The following is a 20,193-nucleotide window of genomic DNA, read 5'->3' as shown; positions in this document are numbered from 1 at the left end:
TATTACCAGGGTTAGAGGATCCCAGCCTGTTCTATTTACCAGTCATATTACCAGGGTTACAGGTTCCCAGTCTGTTCTATTCATTCTATTTACCAGTCATATTACCAGGGTTAGAGGTTCCCAGCCTGTTCTATTTACCAGTCATATTACCAGGGTTAGTGGTTCCCAGCCTGTTCTATTCATTCTATTTACCAGTCATATTACCAGGGTTAGAGGTTCCCAGCCTGTTCTATTTACCAGTCATATTACCAGGGTTAGTGGTTCCCAGCCTGTTCTATTCATTCTATTTACCAGTCATATTACCAGGGTTAGAGGTTCCCAGCCTGTTCTATTTACCAGTCATATTACCAGGGTTAGAGGTTCCCAGCCTGTTCTATTTACCAGTCATATTACCAGGGTTAGAGGTTCCCAGCCTGTTCTATTCATTCTATTTACCAGTCATATTACCAGGGTTAGAGGTTCCCAGCCTGTTCTATTCATTCTATTTACCAGTCATATTACCAGGGTTAGAGGATCCCAGCCTGTTCTATTCATTCTATTTACCAGTCATATTACCAGGGTTAGAGGTTCCCAGCCTGTTCTATTCATTCTATTTACCAGTCATATTACCAGGGTTAGAGGTTCCCAGCCTGTTCTATTCATTCTATTTACCAGTCATATTACCAGGGTTAGAGGTTCCCAGCCTGTTCTATTCATTCTATTTACCAGTCATATTACCAGGGTTAGAGGTTCCCAGCCTGTTCTATTTACCAGTCATATTACCAGGGTTAGAGGATCCCAGCCTGTTCTATTCATTCTATTTACCAGTCATATTACCAGGGTTAGAGGTTCCCAGCCTGTTCTATTCATTCTATTTACCAGTCATATTACCAGGGTTAGAGGTTCCCAGCCTGTTCTATTTACCAGTCATATTACCAGGGTTAGAGGATCCCAGCCTGTTCTATTTACCAGTCATATTACCAGGGTTAGAGGTTCCCAGCCTGTTCTATTCATTCTATTTACCAGTCATATTACCAGGGTTAGAGGTTCCCAGCCTGTTCTATTCATTCTATTTACCAGTCATATTACCAGGCTTAGAGGTTCCCAACCTGTTCTATTCATTCTATTTACCAGTCATATTACCAGGGTTAGAGGTTCCCAGTCTGTTCTATTCATTCTATTTACCAGTCATATTACCAGGGTTAGAGGTTCCCAGTCTGTTCTATTCATTCTATTTACCAGTCATATTACCAGGGTTAGAGGTTCCCAGCCTGTTCTATTTACCAGTCATATTACCAGGGTTAGAGGTTCCCAGCCTGTTCTATTCATTCTATTTACCAGTCATATTACCAGGGTTAGAGGATCCCAGCCTGTTCTATTTACTAGTCATATTACCAGGGTTAGAGGTTCCCAGCCTGTTCTATTCATTCTATTTACCAGTCATATTACCAGGGTTAGAGGTTCCCAGCCTGTTCTATTCATTCTATTTACCAGTCATATTACCAGGGTTAGAGGATCCCAGCCTGTTCTATTTACCAGTCATATTACCAGGGTTAGAGGTTCCCAGCCTGTTCTATTCATTCTATTTACCAGTCATATTACCAGGGTTAGAGGTCCCCAGCCTGTTCTATTTACCAGTCATATTACCAGGGTTAGAGGTTCCCAGCCTGTTCTATTCATTCTATTTACCAGTCATATTACCAGGGTTAGAGGTCCCCAGCCTGTTCTATTTACCAGTCATATTACCAGGGTTAGAGGTTCCCAGCCTGTTCTATTCATTCTATTTACCAGTCATATTACCAGGGTTAGAGGTTCCCAGCCTGTTCTATTCATTCTATTTACCAGTCATATTACCAGGGTTACAGGTTCCCAGTCTGTTCTATTTACCAGTCATATTACCAGGGTTAGAGGTTCCCAGCCTGTTCTATTTACCAGTCATATTACCAGGGTTAGAGGTTCCCAGCCTGTTCTATTCATTCTATTTACCAGTCATATTACCAGGGTTAGAGGATCCCAGCCTGTTCTATTCATTCTATTTACCAGTCATATTACCAGGGTTAGAGGTTCCCAGCCTGTTCTATTCATTCTATTTACCAGTCATATTACCAGGGTTAGAGGTTCCCAGCCTGTTCTATTCATTCTATTTACCAGTCATATTACCAGGGTTAGAGGTTCCCAGTCTGTTCTATTCATTCTATTTACCAGTCATATTACCAGGGTTAGAGGTTCCCAGCCTGTTCTATTTACCAGTCATATTACCAGGGTTAGAGGTTCCCAGTCTATTCTATTCATTCTATTTACCAGTCATATTACCAGGGTTAGAGGATCCCAGCCTGTTCTATTTACCAGTCATATTACCAGGGTTAGAGGATCCCAGCCTGTTCTATTCATTCTATTTACCAGTCATATTACCAGGGTTAGAGGTTCCCAGCCTGTTCTATTTACCAGTCATATTACCAGGGTTAGAGGTTCCCAGCCTGTTCTATTTACCAGTCATATTACCAGGGTTAGAGGTTCCCAGTCTGTTCTATTCATTCTATTTACCAGTCATATTACCAGGGTTAGAGGTTCCCAGCCTGTTCTATTTACCAGTCATATTACCAGGGTTAGAGGTTCCCAACCTGTTCTATTCATTCTATTTACCAGTCATATTACCAGGGTTAGAGGTTCCCAGTCTGTTCTATTCATTCTATTTACCAGTCATATTACCAGGGTTAGAGGTTCCCAGTCTGTTCTATTCATTCTATTTACCAGTCATATTACCAGGGTTAGAGGTTCCCAGTCTGTTCTATTCATTCTATTTACCAGTCATATTACCAGGGTTAGAGGTTCCCAGCCTGTTCTATTCATTCTATTTACCAGTCATATTACCAGGGTTAGAGGTTCCCAGCCTGTTCTATTTACCAGTCATATTACCAGGGTTAGAGGTTCCCAGCCTGTTCTATTTACCAGTCATATTACCAGGGTTAGAGGTTCCCAGCCTGTTCTATTCATTCTATTTACCAGTCATATTACCAGGGTTAGAGGATCCCAGCCTGTTCTATTTACCAGTCATATTACCAGGGTTAGAGGTTCCCAGCCTGTTCTATTTACCAGTCATATTACCAGGATTAGAGGTTCCCTGCCTGTTCTATTTACTAGTCATATTACCAGGGTTAGAGGTTCCCAGCCTGTTCTATTCATTCTATTTACCAGTCATATTACCAGGGTTAGAGGTTCCCAGCCTGTTCTATTCATTCTTTTTACCAGTCATATTACCAGGGTTAGAGGTTCCCAGCCTGTTCTATTTACCAGTCATATTACCAGGGTTAGAGGTTCCCAGCCTGTTCTATTTACCAGTCATATTACCAGTGTTAGAGGTTCCCAGCCTGTTCTATTTACCAGTCATATTACCAGGGTTAGAGGTTCCCAGCCTGTTCTATTCATTCTATTTACCAGTCATATTACCAGGGTTAGAGTTTCCCAGTCTGTTCTATTTACCAGTCATATTACCAGGGTTAGAGGTTCCCAGCCTGTTCTATTTACCAGTCATATTACCAGGGTTAGAGGTTCCCAGCCTGTTCTATTTACCAGTCATATTACCAGGGTTAGAGGTTCCCAGCCTGTTCTATTCATTCTATTTACCAGTCATATTACCAGGGTTAGAGGTTCCCAGTCTGTTCTATTTACCAGTCATATTACCAGGGTTAGAGGTTCCCAGTCTGTTCTATTTACCAGTCATATTACCAGGGTTAGAGGTTCCCAGCCTGTTCTATTTACCAGTCATATTACCAGGGTTAGAGGTTCCCAGTCTGTTCTATTCATTCTATTTACCAGTCATATTACCAGGGTTAGAGGTTCCCAGCCTGTTCTATTTACCAGTCATATTACCAGGGTTAGAGGTTCCCAGCCTGTTCTATTTACCAGTCATATTACCAGGGTTAGAGGTTCCCAGCCTGTTCTATTTACCAGTCATATTACCAGGATTAGAGGTTCCCTGCCTGTTCTATTTACTAGTCATATTACCAGGGTTAGAGGTTCCCAGCCTGTTCTATTCATTCTATTTACCAGTCATATTACCAGGGTTAGAGGTTCCCAGCCTGTTCTATTCATTCTTTTTACCAGTCATATTACCAGGGTTAGAGGTTCCCAGCCTGTTCTATTCATTCTATTTACCAGTCATATTACCAGGGTTAGAGGTTCCCAGCCTGTTCTATTTACCAGTCATATTACCAGGGTTAGAGGTTCCCAGCCTGTTCTATTCATTCTATTTACCAGTCATATTACCAGGGTTAGAGGTTCCCAGCCTGTTCTATTCATTCTATTTACCAGTCATATTACCAGGGTTAGAGGTTCCCAGCCTGTTCTATTTACCAGTCATATTACCAGGGTTAGAGGTTCCCAGCCTGTTCTATTTACCAGTCATATTACCAGTGTTAGAGGTTCCCAGCCTGTTCTATTTACCAGTCATATTACCAGGGTTAGAGGTTCCCAGCCTGTTCTATTCATTCTATTTACCAGTCATATTACCAGGGTTAGAGTTTCCCAGTCTGTTCTATTTACCAGTCATATTACCAGGGTTAGAGGTTCCCAGCCTGTTCTATTTACCAGTCATATTACCAGGGTTAGAGGTTCCCAGCCTGTTCTATTTACCAGTCATATTACCAGGGTTAGAGGTTCCCAGCCTGTTCTATTCATTCTATTTACCAGTCATATTACCAGGGTTAGAGGTTCCCAGTCTGTTCTATTTACCAGTCATATTACCAGGGTTAGAGGTTCCCAGTCTGTTCTATTTACCAGTCATATTACCAGGGTTAGAGGTTCCCAGCCTGTTCTATTTACCAGTCATATTACCAGGGTTAGAGGTTCCCAGTCTGTTCTATTCATTCTATTTACCAGTCATATTACCAGGGTTAGAGGTTCCCAGCCTGTTCTATTCATTCTATTTACCAGTCATATTACCAGGGTTAGAGGTTCCCAGCCTGTTCTATTTACCAGTCATATTACCAGGGTTAGAGGTTCCCAGCCTGTTCTATTTACCAGTCATATTACCAGGGTTAGAGGTTCCCAGCCTGTTCTATTCATTCTATTTACCAGTCATATTACCAGGGTTAGAGGTTCCCAGCCTGTTCTATTCATTCTATTTACCAGTCATATTACCAGGGTTAGAGGTTCCCAGTCTGTTCTATTTACCAGTCATATTACCAGGGTTAGAGGTTCCCAGCCTGTTCTATTTACCAGTCATATTACCAGGGTTACAGGTTCCCAGCCTGTTCTATTCATTCTATTTACCAGTCATATTACCAGGGTTAGAGGTTCCCAGCCTGTTCTATTTACCAGTCATATTACCAGGGTTAGAGGTTCCCAGTCTGTTCTATTCATTCTATTTACCAGTCATATTACCAGGGTTAGAGGTTCCCAGCCTGTTCTATTCATTCTATTTACCAGTCATATTACCAGGGTTAGAGGTTCCCAGCCTGTTCTATTCATTCTATTTACCAGTCATATTACCAGGGTTAGAGGATCCCAGCCTGTTCTATTTACCAGTCATATTACCAGGGTTAGAGGTTCCCAGCCTGTTCTATTCATTCTATTTACCAGTCATATTACCAGGGTTAGAGGTTCCCAACCTGTTCTATTCATTCTATTTACCAGTCATATTACCAGGGTTAGAGGATCCCAGCCTGTTCTATTTACCAGTCATATTACCAGGGTTAGAGGTTCCCAGCCTGTTCTATTCATTCTATTTACCAGTCATATTACCAGGGTTAGAGGTTCCCAGCCTGTTCTATTCATTCTATTTACCAGTCATATTACCAGGGTTAGAGGTTCCCAGTCTGTTCTATTCATTCTATTTACCAGTCATATTACCAGGGTTAGAGGTTCCCAGCCTGTTCTATTCATTCTATTTACCAGTCATATTACCAGGGTTAGAGGTTCCCAGCCTGTTCTATTTACCAGTCATATTACCAGGGTTAGAGGTTCCCAGCCTGTTCTATTTACCAGTCATATTACCAGGGTTAGAGGTTCCCAGCCTGTTCTATTCATTCTATTTACCAGTCATATTACCAGGGTTAGAGGATCCCAGCCTGTTCTATTTACTAGTCATATTACCAGGGTTAGAGGTTCCCAGCCTGTTCTATTTACCAGTCATATTACCAGGGTTAGAGGTTCCCAGCCTGTTCTATTTACCAGTCATATTACCAGGGTTAGAGGTTCCCAGCCTGTTCTATTCATTCTATTTACCAGTCATATTACCAGGGTTAGAGGTTCCCAGCCTGTTCTATTCATTCTATTTACCAGTCATATTACCAGGGTTAGAGGTTCCCAGTCTGTTCTATTTACCAGTCATATTACCAGGGTTAGAGGTTCCCAGCCTGTTCTATTTACCAGTCATATTACCAGGGTTAGAGGTTCCCAGCCTGTTCTATTCATTCTATTTACCAGTCATATTACCAGGGTTAGAGGTTCCCAGCCTGTTCTATTCATTCTATTTACCAGTCATATTACCAGGGTTAGAGGATCCCAGCCTGTTCTATTCATTCTATTTACCAGTCATATTACCAGGGTTAGAGGTTCCCAGCCTGTTCTATTCATTCTATTTACCAGTCATATTACCAGGGTTAGAGGATCCCAGCCTGTTCTATTCATTCTATTTACCAGTCATATTACCAGGGTTAGAGGATCCCAGCCTGTTCTATTCATTCTATTTACCAGTCATATTACCAGGGTTAGAGGTTCCAAGCATGTTCTATTCATTCTATTTATATGTGTGCTGCTGCTGCTGCATTGTGGTCATTCAATCAACTGTTCATAAAAAAATGTTTATGACAGTAATACGATTATACTGTTATTGTGCCAAGCGTAATGGTGAGGGTGTGTGTGTGTGTAGCGAACAGTTTAAACCCAGACGTAGTTATACCTTTCCACCTGACTACTGCCTGCATTCCCCAGAATAACCTCATAACATAACGGCAGATAAAAGATTGATCATCCCACAGCCAAAAGGTCAACGACTAGACCACACCCTTGCACTCTACAGCCCAATCTACTAACTTCTACCACACAGTTTGACCTGGTCCAAGATTACATGGCATGGTGCTGTGTCTTCAACCAGGGAACTCAAAACGGGTTTAGATAAGAGTCCACGGAGAGTACGTGGATTTACAACAAATATTCTTAGTGAATATCTATAACGCCTTTATAGTGCTGTTATCAATATCAAGCTTCAGACTAGTTGAGGTCCCTCTAGGGTAGATCCAGAAACTAAGGTCAGTGTGTATACCTCTTCAGAACCGTGTGTCACACAGACCACACACTTACATTGAACCCTGTTATTGAGTCGTGTGTGTGTGTGTGTATAGTGCGGACTAATGCAGACCGTTGTTTTCCTTTGAAAATGCAGACAGTCCAAGGGCACGGGAACAAAACATACCTCTCAAAATATTATTCTTGGCCTCTGTGCTTATTTGCTTTCACGCTATTATGAAGAGAGCTTTTCTATTCAGCTGTTCCCTGACTACTTTGTCCTCAGTCTGTTGTGACGTACTGTATAACCTCTTATGGCTGATGGTGAGTCAGCAAAACTCATAATGCTCTGCATGGCTTTGTATCCTCACTCATAGCCAATGACTGAAGTCTGATTGAAGCCTCCAGTAAACAGTAAAAAGAGCATTTTCATGTGTCCTCTCTCTCACTGCTAGCTAGGCTGAAGATGCCCTTATTAGGACAAATCATTATTCCATCAGGAAGCTTTTAGATCCATGGGCCCAGTGCCTTTGCTAACTAACATTGCTGGTCCCTTAGTTTAGAATTATTTCTAATTTTATGCAAATAGTTATGGGATGTTAGAGTCCTCTTGTTTTAACTTTGTTATTTTCAACCCAGACTGCTAGTGCATAGTTAGGAAGGTAGAGGAGACAGGAGGTAGGAAGGTAGAGGAGACAGGAGGTAGGAAGGTAGAGGAGACAGGAGGTAGGAAGGTAGGGAAGACAGGAGGTAGGAAGGTAGAGGAGACAGAAGGTAGGGGAGGTAGGAGGTAGGAAGGTAGAGGAGACAGGAGGTAGGAAGGTAGAGGAGACAGGAGGTAGGAAGGTAGAGGAGACGGGAGGTAGGAAGGTAGAGGAGACAGGGGCAATGAAGGTAGAGGAGACAGGGGCTATGAAGGTAGAGGAGACAGAGGGTAGGAAGGTAGAGGAGACAGGGGGTAGGAAGGTAGAGGAGACAGGAGGTAGGGAGATAGAGGAGACAGGGGGTAGGAAGGTACAGGAGACAGGAGGTAGGGAGGTAGAGGAGACAGGGCAGGAAGGTAGAGGACACGGGGCTATGAAGGTAGAGGAAACGGGGCTATGAAGGTAGAGGAGACAGGGGGCAGGAAGGTAGAGGAGACAGGGGGCAGGAAGGTAGAGAAGACAGGGGGCAGGAAGGTAGAGGAAACGGGACAGGAAGGTAGAGGAGACAGGAGGTAGGAAGGTAGAGGAAACGGGGCAGGAAGGTAGAGGAGACAGGAGGTAGGAAGGTAGAGGAAACAGAGCAGGAAGGTAGAGGAGACAGGGGGCAGGAAGGTAGAGGAAACGGGGCAGGAAGGTAGAGGAGACAGGAGGTAGGAAGGTAGGGAAGACAGGAGGTAGGAAGGTAGAGGAGACAGGAGGTAGGGAGGTAGAGGAGACAGGAGGTAGGAAGGTAGAGGAGACAGGGGCAGGAAGGTAGAGGAAACGGGGCAGGAAGGTAGAGGAGACAGGAGGTAGGAAGGTAGGGAAGACAGGAGGTAGGAAGGTAGAGGAGACAGGGGGAGGAAGGTAGAGGAGACAGGGAGCAGGAACGTAGAGGAGACAGGAGGTAGGGAGGTAGAGGAGACAGGAGGTAGGAAGGTAGGGAAGACAGGAGTTAGGAAGGTAGGGAAGACAGGAGGTAGGAAGGTAGAGGAGACAGGAGGTAGGGAGGTAGAGGAGACAGGAGGTAGGAAGGTAGAGGAGACAGGGGCAGGAAGGTAGAGGAGACAGGAGGTAGGAAGGTAGAGGAGACAGGAGGTAGGAAGGTAGAGGAGACAGGGGGCAGGAAGGTAGAGGAGACAGGGGGCAGGAAGGTAGAGGAGACAGGGGGTAGGAAGGTAGAGGAGACAGAAGGTAGGAAGGTAGAGGAGACAGAAGGTTGGAAGGTAGAGGAGACAGGGGGCAGGAAGGTAGAGGAGACAGGAGGTAGGAAGGTAGAGGAGACAGGGGGCAGGAAGGTAGAGGAGACAGGGGGCAGGAAGGTAGAGGAGACAGGGGGTAGGAAGGTAGAGGAGACAGAAGGTAGGAAGGTAGAGGAGACAGAAGGTTGGAAGGTAGAGGAGACAGGGGGCAGGAAGGTAGAGGAGACAGAGGGCAGGAAGGTAGAGGAGACAGGAGGTAGGAAGGTAGAGTAGACAGAGGTTGGTTGTCACAGTGCTCCTAACTACAACCCCAGAAGGTATTGTTCTCATCTCAAGGTTATGAGACCCTGAGCTCAATGGTTTTAAAACTCCCTGCACTAAAACGTCATGCCATGCTTTCTTGGACTAGGGACTTCTTGCAATCACAATCAAATTAACGTGAATAAATAAAGGTTTAGTAAATATCAATCAATCAACAAATCAATCGATCGATCAATCAAAGAATGAATCCTAAATGTTCCCTCTCTTCCTCCCAGACCCATCCAGACTGCGGAACATGCATTGTTTCCCCCAGAGTTCCTCATCCATATCCTGTTCCTGGTCCTTCCCTGACTCCCACTGGGACTCCTATACCGTGGAGGTAATGTAACATCCCTCACAAACACACACTCTCTTTATGTCTTATCTTATCTTCTTATTATTATAAAGTTGAGGTCAGGGTGTCTGATACCATTTCTCCAACTTTACTGAAGGCATTGCAGGGAAATAGGATACCTTGTCAGTTGTACAACTGAATCCATTCAACTGAAATGTGTCTTCCTCATTTAAGCCAACCCCTCTAAATCAGAGAGGTGCGGGGGGCTGCTTTAACCGACATGCGCGTCCAGGGATCGTTGGGTTAAATGCCTTGTTCAGGGCAGAACGACAGATTTTTTTCCTTGTCAGCTCAGGGATTTGATCCAGCAACCTTTCGGTTAACCCATACATACATTATTTGGGCACCCCTTTAAATTAGTGGATTCGGCTATTTTAGCAACACCCGTTTCTGACAGGTGTATAAGGCTTGGGCTTGGGACACAAGCCTAAGATTGCCATGCGCATTGCCAAGCGTCGTCTGGAGTGGTGTAAAGCTCGCCGCCATTGGACTCTTGAGCAGTGGAAGCGTGTTCTCTGGAGTGATGAATCACGGTTCACCATCTGGCAGTCCGACAGACGAATCTGGGTTTGGCGGATGCCAGGAGAGCGCTACCTGCCCCAATACATAGTGCCAACTGTAAAGGTTGGTGGAGGAGGGATAATGGTCTGGGACTCTTTTTCATGGTTCTGGCTAGGCTCCATATTCTAGACGATTCTGTGCTTTCAACTTTGCGGCAACAGTTTGGGGAAGGCCCTTTCCTGTTTCAGCATGACAATGCCCCGTGCACAAAGTGAGGTCCATACAGAAATGCTTTGTCGAGATCGTTGTGGAAGAACTTAACTGACCTGCACAGAGCCCTGACCTCAACCCCATCGACCACCTTTAGGATGAATTGGAACGCCAACTGCGAGCCAGGTCTAATCGCCAAACATCAGTGCCTGACCTCACTAACGCTCTTGTGGCTGAATGGAAGTCCCCCACAGTAATGTTCCAACATCTAGTGGAAAGCCTTCCCAGAAGAGTGGAGGCTGTTAAAGCAGCAAAGGGGGACCAACTCCATATTAAGTTAATGCCCATGTTTTTGGAATGAGATGTTTGACCAGCAGGTGTCCACATACTTTTGGCTGTGTAGTGTACATTACTCAACTAGTGCTGGAGTAAAACATGGAATGGACTACACTAATCAGTTCTCAGTATGTTGAAAACAAGGAGTGGACTACAGTAATCAGTTCTCAGTATGTTGAAAACAAGGAGTGGACTGCACTAATCAGTTCTCAGTATGTTGAAAACAAGGAGTGGACTATAGTAATCAGTTCTCAGTATGTTGAAAACAAGGAGTGGACTATAGTAATCAGTTCTCAGTATGTTGAAAACAAGGAGTGGACTGCAGTAATCAGTTCTCAGTATGTTGAAAACATGGAGTGGACTTCAGTAATCAGTTCTCAGTATGTTGAAAACAAGGAGTGGACTGCACTAATCAGTTCTCAGTATGTTGAAAACAAGGAGTGGACTACAGTAATCAGTTCTCAGTATGTTGAAAACAAGGAGTGGACTATAGTAATCAGTTCTCAGTATGTTTAAAACAAGGAGTGGACTGCAGTAATCAGTTCTCAGTATGTTGAAAACATGGAGTGGACTTCAGTAATCAGTTCTCAGCATGTTGAAAACATGGAGTGGACTTCAGTAATCAGTTGTCAGTATGTTGAAAACATGGAGTGGAGTATTCAGTTGTCAGGATGTTGAAAACAAGGAGTGGACTTCAGTAATCAGTTGTCAGTATGTTGAACACATGGAGTGGACTGCAGTAATCAGTTCTCAGTATGTTGAAAACATGGAGTGGACTGCAGTAATCAGTTCTCAGTATGTTGAAAACAAGGAGTGGACTGCAGTAATCAGTTCTCAGTATGTTGAAAACAAGGAGTGGACTGCAGTAATCAGTTCTCAGTATGTTGAAAACAAGGAGTGGACTGCAGTAATCAGTTCCAGTATGTTGAAAACAAGGAGTGGACTAATCAGTTGTCAGTATGTTGAAATCATGGACTGGACTACAGTAATGTCCATTACCCTCCAGGTGCGTCAGCAGGACAGCTGGGAGCTGGTGTACGCCCTGCGTCTGGCCCGGGATAGTACCTCACTCAGCCTGGAGAACCTACAGCCTTACAAGAGATACAACGTGGCTGTCAGAGTGGCCTCCGCTGGACTCAGCAGCCCCGCCGTGGAGGAGAACGTGGTCACCATGATCGACCGTGAGTAACTACTTATACCGCCTGACAACCGGAGTTGTATCATAGACCCCTTCCAAGAGTAGAGTTTATCTGCTGTAAGATCCAGACCCACAATCACCATGACAACAAACCAATTCACCACACAGAACCACAACACCAGATGACACCAAACAACATCCGAGTGACACAATGATTGGTGGGATTTAGCTGTCCCAACATTCTCTCCCTGCTGATACGTGACCTGTTTAATGACCTGTTAAATGACCTGTTTAATGACCTGTTAAATGACCTGCTAAATGACCTGTTAAATGACCTGCTAAATGACCTGTTTAATGACCTGCTAAATGACCTGTTAAATGACCTGTTTAATGACCTGCTAAATGACCTGTTTAATGACCTGCTAAATGACCTGTTAAATGACCTGTTTAATGACCTGTTAAATGACCTGTTAAATGACCTGTTAAATGACCTGTTTAATGACCTGTTAAATGACCTGTTAAATGACCTGCTAAATGACCTGTTAAATGACCTGTTTAATGACCTGTTTAATGACCTGTTAAATGACCTGCTAAATGACCTGTTAAATGACCTGCTAAATGACCTGTTTAATGACCTGTTAAATGACCTGTTAAATGACCTGTTAAATGACCTGTTAAATGACCTGCTAAATGACCTGTTTAATGACCTGCTAAATGACCTGTTAAATGACCTGTTTAATGACCTGTTAAATGACCTGTTAAATGACCTGTTAAATGACCTGTTTAATGACCTGTTTAATGACCTGTTAAATGACCTGCTAAATGACCTGTTAAATGACCTGCTAAATGACCTGTTAAATGACCTGTTTAATGACCTGCTAAATGACCTGTTAAATGACCTGTTAAATGACCTGTTAAATGACCTGTTAAATGACCTGCTAAATGACCTGTTAAATGACCTGTTTAATGACCTGCTAAATGACCTGCTAAATGACCTGCTAAATGACCTGTTAAATGACCTGTTAAATGACCTGCTAAATGACCTGCTAAATGACCTGTTAAATGACCTGCTAAATGACCTGCTAAATGACCTGCTAAATGACCTGTTAAATGACCTGTTAAATGACCTGTTAAATTACATGATAAATGACCTGCTAAATTGTATTTTATTTATTTTTGTTTTATTTCACCTTTATTTAACCAGGTAGGGAAGTTGAGAACAAGTTCTCATTTACAATTGCGACCTGGCCAAGATAAAGCAAAGCAGTTTGACACATACAACAACACAGAGTTACACATGGAGTAAAACAAACATACAGTCAATAATATAGTAGAAAAATAAGTCTATATACAAAGTGAGCAAATGAGGTGAGATAAGGGAGGTAAAGGCAAAAAAAGGCCATGGTGGCAAAGTAAATACAATATAGCAAGTAAAACACTGGAATAGTAGATTTGCAGTGGAAGAAAGTGCAAAGTAGAAATAACGGGGTGCAAAGGAGCAAAATAAATAAATAAATAAATAAATAAATACAGTAGGGGAAGAGGGAGTTGTTTGGGCTAAATTATAGATGGGCTATGTACAGGTGCAGTAATCTGTGAGATGCTCTGACAGCTGGTGCTTAAAGCTAGTGAGGGAGATAAGTGTTTCCAGTTTTAGAGATTTTTGTAGTTAATTCCAGTCATTGGCAGCAGAGAACTGGAAGGAGAGGCGGCCGAAGGAGTAATTGGCTTTGGGGGTGACCAGAGAGATATACCTGCTGGAGCGCGTGCTACAGGTGGGTGCTGCTATGGTGACCAGCGAGCTGAGATAAGGGGGAACTTAACCTAGCAGGGTCTTGTAGATGACCTGGAGCCAGTGGGTTTGGTGACGAGTATGAAGCGAGGGCCAGCCAACAAGAGCATACAGGTCGCAGTGGTGGGTAGTATATGGGGCTTTGGTGACAAAACGGATGGCACTGTGATAGACTGCATCCAATTTATTGAGTAGGGTATTGGAGGCTATTTTGTAAATGACATCGCCGAAGTCGAGGATTGGTAGTATGGTCAGTTTTACGAGGGTATGTTTGGCAGCATGAGTGAAAGATACTTTGTTGCGAAATAGGAAGCCAATTCTAGATTTAACTTTGGATTGGAGATGTTTGATGTGAGTCTGGAAGGAGAGTTTACAGTCTAACCAGACACCTAGGTATTTGTAGTTGTCCACATATTCTAAGTCAGAACCCTCCAGAGTAGTGATGCTGGACGGGCGGGCAGGTGCAGGCAGCGATCGGTTGAAGAGCATGCATTTAGTTTTACTTGTACTTAAGAGCAGTTGGAGGCCACGGAAGGAGAGTTGTATGGCATTGAAGCTCGTCTGGAGGGTAGTTAACACAGTGTCCAAAGAAGGGCCAGAAGTATACAGAATGGTGTCGTCTGCGTAGAGGTGGATCAGAGACTCACCAGCAGCAAGAGCGACATCATTGATGTATACAGAGAAAAGAGTCGGCCCAAGAATTGAACCCTGTGGCACCCCCATAGAGACTGCCAGAGGCCCGGACAACAGGCCCTCCGATTTGACACACTGAACTCTATCAGAGAAGTAGTTGGTGAACCAGGCGAGGCAATCATTTGAGAAACCAAGGCTGTTGAGTCTGCCGATGAGGATGTGATGATTGACAGAGTCGAAAGCCTTGGCCAGGTCAATGAATACGGCTGCACAGTATTGTTTCTTATCGATGGCGGTTAAGATATCGTTTAGGACCTTGAGTGTGGCTGAGGTGCACCCATGACCAGCTCTGAAACCAGATTGCATAGCGGAGGAGGTGCGGTGGGATTCGAAATGGTCGGTAATCTGTTTGTTGACTTGGCAGGGTAGGATAGATATAGGTCTGTAGCAGTTTGGGTCTAGTGTCCCCCCCCCCCTTTGAAGAGGGGGATGACCGCAGCTGCTTTCCAATCTTTGGGAATCTCAGACGACACGAAAGAGAGGTTGAACAGGCTAGTAATAGGGGTTGCAACAATTTCGACAGATAATTTTAGAAAGAAAGGGTCCAGATTGTCTAGCCCGGCTGATTTGTAGGGGTCCAGATTTTGCAGCTCTTTCATAACATCAGCTGACTGGATTTGGGAGAAGGAGAAATGGGGAAGGCTTGGGCGAGTTGCTGTGGGGGGTGCAGTGCTGTTAACCGGGGTCGGGGTAGCCAGGTGGAAAGCATGGCCAGCCGTAGAAAAATGCTTATTGAAATTCTCAATTATAGTGGATTTATCGGTGGTGACAGAGTTTCCTATCCTCAGTGCAGTGGGCAGCTGGGAGGAGGTGCTCTTATTCTCCAAGGACTTTACAGTGTCCCAGAACATTTTTGAGTTTGTGTTGCAGGAAGTACATTTCTGCTTGAAAAAGCTAGCCTTGGCTTTTCTAACTGCCTGTGTATATTGGTTTCTAACTTCCCTGAAAAGTTGCATATCACGGGGGCTGTTCGATGATAATGCAAAATGCCACAGGATGTTTTTGTGTTGGTTAAGGGCAGTCAGGTCTGGAGAGAACCAAGGGCTATATCTGTTCCTGGTTCTAACTTTCTTGAATGGGGCATGCTTATTTAAGATGGTGAGGAAGGCATTTAAAAAAAATAACCAGGCATCCTCTACTGAAGGGATGAGGTCAATATCCTTCCAGGATACCCGGGCCAGGTCAATTAGAAAGGCCTGCTCGCTGAAGTGTTTCAGGGAGCGTTTGACAGTGATGAGTGGAGGTTGTTTGACCGCTGACCCATTACGGATGCAGGCAATGAGGCAGTGATCGCTGAGATCTTGGTTGAAAACAGCAGAGGTGTATTTGGAGGGCAAGTTGGTTAGGATGATATCTATGAGGGTGCCCGTGTTTACGGCTTTGGGGTGGTACCTGGTAGGTTCATTGATAATTTGTGTGAGATTGAGGGCATCAAGCTTAGATTGTAGGATGGCTGGGGTGTTAAGCATGTCCCAGTTTAGATCACTTAGCAGCACGAGCTCTGAAGATAGATGGGGGGCACTCAGTTCACATATGGTGTCCAGAACACAGCTCGTGGCAGAGGGTGGTCTATAGTAGGCGACAACGGTGAGAAACTTGTTTTTAGAGAGGTGGATTTTTAAAAGTAGAAGTTCAAATTGTTTGGGTACAGACCTGGATAGTAGGACAGAACTCTGCAGGCTATCTCTGCAGTAGATTGCAACACTGCCCCCTTTGGCCGTTTTATCTTGTCTGAAAATGTTGTAGTTAGGGATGATTTCAGAGTTTTTGGTGGTCCTCCTAAGCCAGGATTCAGACACGGCTAGGACATCCGGGTTGGCAGAGTGTGCTAAAGCAGTGAATAAAACAAACTTAGGGAGGAGGCTTCTAATATTAACATGCATGAAACCAAGGCTATTACGGTTACAGAAGTCATCAAAAGAGAGCGCCTGGGGAATAGGAGTGAAGCTAGGCACTGCAGGGCCTGGATTCACCTCTACATCGCCAGAGGAACAGAGGAGGAGTAGGATAAGGGTACGGCTAAAAGCTATGAGAATTGGTTGTCTAGGACGTCCAGAACAGAGAGTAAAAGGAGCAGGTGGAGGTAAACCTAGGCATTGAGTGATGATGAGAGAGATATTGTCTCTAGAAACATAATTGAAACCAGGTGATGTCATCGCATGTGTGGGTGGTGGAACTGAGAGGTTGGATAAGGTATAATGAGCAGAGCTAGAGGCTCTACAGTGAAATAAGCCAATAAACACTAACCAGAACAGCAATGGACAAGGCATATTGACATTAAGGAGAGGCATGCTTAGCCAAGTGATAAAAAGGGTCCAGTGAGTAGTGAGGTCGGTTGCGGTCACGTCGATTCAGACAGCTAGCCGGGCCATGGGTAGCAAGTCAGAAGTTGGCAAAAGATGGTCTGTTTTTAGCCACCTCGTGCGTTTCCGTCGGTAGATTAGTGGGGTTCCGTGTGGTAGAGGGGACCAATCCAATTGGCAAAAATAGTTATAGTTATAGTGGCCCAAGAAAATTGGCCGATAGACCTATTCAGATAGCAGCCGATAAGACAGCTAACGATTAGCTGGCCGCAGATGGGCATTCAGGTTACGTTGCGCCGGAGGGGCCAGTTGGGTAACTCCCTCGGGCAGATAACGTCGGTAGTCCAGTCATGAAGGCCCGATGGGGCTCCGCATTGGCATTAAAATGGGTCCGGATAGGTGATTGTAGCCCAGGAGTGGCTGATGGAACTCTTCAGCTGGCTAGCTCCGGAATAATTGATGTTAGCTCTGGGACCGACGTTAGCCAATAGTCACTCGGATAGCAGCTAGCTAGCTGCAAGCTCCAGGTGTAAATGTCCAGAGCTTGCGGTAGAAATCCGGGGATATAGAGAGAACATAGGTCCGGTATGCTCTGGTCTGAGTCGTGTTGTACAAAACTGGCAATAGCTTTTCGAGCTAAGGGATAGCTGATGACCGCCAACCGTGGTTAGCTGAGTTCTAACGTTAGCTAGTGAACTGGCTAACTTCTGGCTAACTTCTGGCTAGCTTCTGTTGTGGATTTCAGATTTGAGGTAAATAATACTTTTTTTTTTAATTGGTGAGGCGGGTTGCAGGAGAGTGTTTTGAAGTTGAGTTTTTAGAAAAATATATATAAAAAGATATGCGAAGAAAAGATGTAAATATATATATACATGGGACACGACAAGACGAGGACAAAGGACGTCTGACTGCTATGGCATCTTGGAAGATCAGTTTATCAATGACCTGTTAAATGACCTGTTAAATGACCTGCTAAATGACCTGTAAATGACCTGCTAAATGACCTGCTAAATGACCTGCTAAATGACCTGTAAAATGACCTGCTAAATGACCTGTTCCAACTACTTGGGCTGTCTGACAGTCTAAGCTTGTATGAGTACCACTAGTGTTTCTACCAGACCACTAACATTAGTAGTGTTTCTAACAGACCACTAACAGTTGTAGTGTTTCTAACAGTAGTCGTGTTTCTAACAGTAGTAGTGTTTCTACCAGACCACTAACAGTAGTAGTGTTTCTAACAGTAGTAGTGTTTCTAACAGTAGTAGTGTTTCTACCAGACCACTAACTGTAGTAGTGTTTCTAACAGTAGTAGTGTTTCTACCAGACCACTAACAGTAGTAGTGTTTCTAACAGTAGTAGTGTTTCTAACAGTTGTAGTGTTTCTAACAGTAGTCGTGTTTCTAACAGTAGTAGTGTTTCTACCAGACCACTAACAGTAGTAGTGTTTCTAACAGTAGTAGTGTTTCCACCAGACCACTAACAGTAGTAGTGTTTCTACCAGACCACTAACAGTAGTAGTGTTTCTAACAGTAGTAGTGTTTTTAACAGTAGTAGTGTTTCCACCAGACCACTAACAGTAGTAGTGTTTCTAACAGTAGTAGTGTTTCTACCAGACCACTAACAGTAGTAATGGTTCTAACAGTAGTAGTGTTTCTAACAGTAGTAGTGTTTCTAACAGTAGTAGTGTTTCTAACAGACCACTAACAGTAGTAGTGTTTCTACCAGACCACTAACAGTAGTAGTGTTTCTAACAGACCACTAACAGTAGTAGTGTTTCTAACAGTAGTAGTGTTTCTAACAGTAGTAGTGTTTCTACCAGACCACTAACAGTAGTAGTGTTTCTACCAGACCACTAACAGTAGTAGTGTTTCTACCAGACCACTAACATTAGTAGTGTTTCTATCAGACCACTAACAGTAGTAGTGTTTCTAACAGTAGTAGTGTTTCTACCAGACCACTAACAGTTGTAGTGTTTCTAACAGTAGTAGTGTTTCTAACAGACCACTAACAGTAGTAGTGTTTCTAACAGTTGTAGTGTTTCTAACAGTAGTAGTGTTTCTACCAGACTACTAACAGTAGTAGTGTTTCTACCAGACCACTAACAGTAGTAGTGTTTCTAACAGTAGTAGTGTTTCTACCAGACCACTAACAGTAGTAGTGTTTCTAACAGTAGTAGGGTTTGTAACAGTAGTAGTGTTTCTAACAGTAGTAGTGTTTCTAACAGTAGTAGTGTTTCTACCAGACCACTAACAGTAGTAGTGTTTCTAACAGTAGTAGTGTTTCTAACAGTTGTAGTGATTCTAACAGTAGTTGTGTTTCTAACAGTAGTAGTGTTTCTACCAGACCACTAACAGTAGTAGTGTTTCTAACAGTAGTAGTGTTTCCACCAGACCACTAACAGTAGTAGTGTTTCTACCAGACCACTAACAGTAGTAGTGTTTCTAACAGTAGTAGTGTTTCTAACAGTAGTAGTGTTTCCACCAGACCACTAACAGTAGTAGTGTTTCTAACAGTAGTAGTGTTTCTACCAGACCACTAACAGTAGTAATGGTTCTAACAGTAGTAGTGTTTCTAACAGTAGTAGTGTTTCTAACAGTAGTAGTGTTTCTAACACACCACTAACAGTAGTAGTGTTTCTACCAGACCACTAACAGTAGTAGTGTTTCTAACAGACCACTAACAGTAGTAGTGTTTCTAACAGTAGTAGTGTTTCTAACAGTAGTAGTGTTTCTACCAGACCACTAACAGTAGTAATGTTTCTAACAGTAGTAGTGTTTCTAACAGTAGTAGTGTTTCTACCAGACCACTAACAGTAGTAGTGTTTCTAACAGACCACTAACAGTAGTAGTGTTTCTAACAGTAGTAGTGTTTCTAACAGTAGTAGTGTTTCTACCAGACCACTAACAGTAGTAGTGTTTCTACCAGACCACTAACAGTAGTAGTGTTTCTACCAGACCACTAACATTAGTAGTGTTTCTATCAGACCACTAACAGTAGTAGTGTTTGTAACAGTAGTAGTGTTTCTACCAGACCACTAACAGTAGTAATGTTTCTAACAGTAGTAGTGTTTCTAACAGTAGTAGTGTTTCTACCAGACCACTAACAGTTGTAGTGTTTCTAACAGTAGTAGTGTTTCTAACAGACCACTAACAGTAGTAGTGTTTCTAACAGTTGTAGTGTTTCTAACAGTAGTAGTGTTTCTACCAGACTACTAACAGTAGTAGTGTTTCTAACAGACCACTAACAGTAGTAGTGTTTCTAACAGTAGTAGTGTTTCTACCAGACCACTAACAGTAGTAGTGTTTCTGACAGTAGTAGGGTTTGTAACAGTAGTAGTGTTTCTAACAGTAGTAGTGTTTCTAACAGTAGTAGTGTTTCTACCAGACCACTAACAGTTGTAGTGTTTCTAACAGTAGTAGTGTTTCTACCAGACCACTAACAGTAGTAGTGTTTCTACTGGACCACTAACAGTAG

At 43.5% G+C, this 20,193-nt stretch overlaps 1 protein-coding gene across 1 annotated transcript in view; it reads left to right on the top strand.

The window, feature by feature from the left end:
- The window catches only part of LOC106576617 (receptor-type tyrosine-protein phosphatase beta), a 129,318-nt gene that overhangs the window by 57,562 nt on the left and 51,563 nt on the right, over positions 1-20,193 (top strand). The window contains exons 9-10 of the mRNA XM_082977229.1: positions 9,628-9,731; positions 11,800-11,974. Coding sequence (XP_082833355.1) covers positions 9,628-9,731; positions 11,800-11,974 — 279 coding nt within the window. The remainder of the gene's footprint in view (positions 1-9,627; positions 9,732-11,799; positions 11,975-20,193) is intronic.

Source organism: Salmo salar, chromosome 07 (assembly GCF_965601325.2).
Source record: "Salmo salar chromosome 07, fSalSal1, whole genome shotgun sequence".
Taxonomy (NCBI): Eukaryota; Metazoa; Chordata; class Actinopteri; order Salmoniformes; family Salmonidae; genus Salmo; species Salmo salar.
The sequence above is the reverse complement of the archived record's forward strand: the minus strand, read 5'-3'. Positions and strand labels throughout refer to the sequence as shown.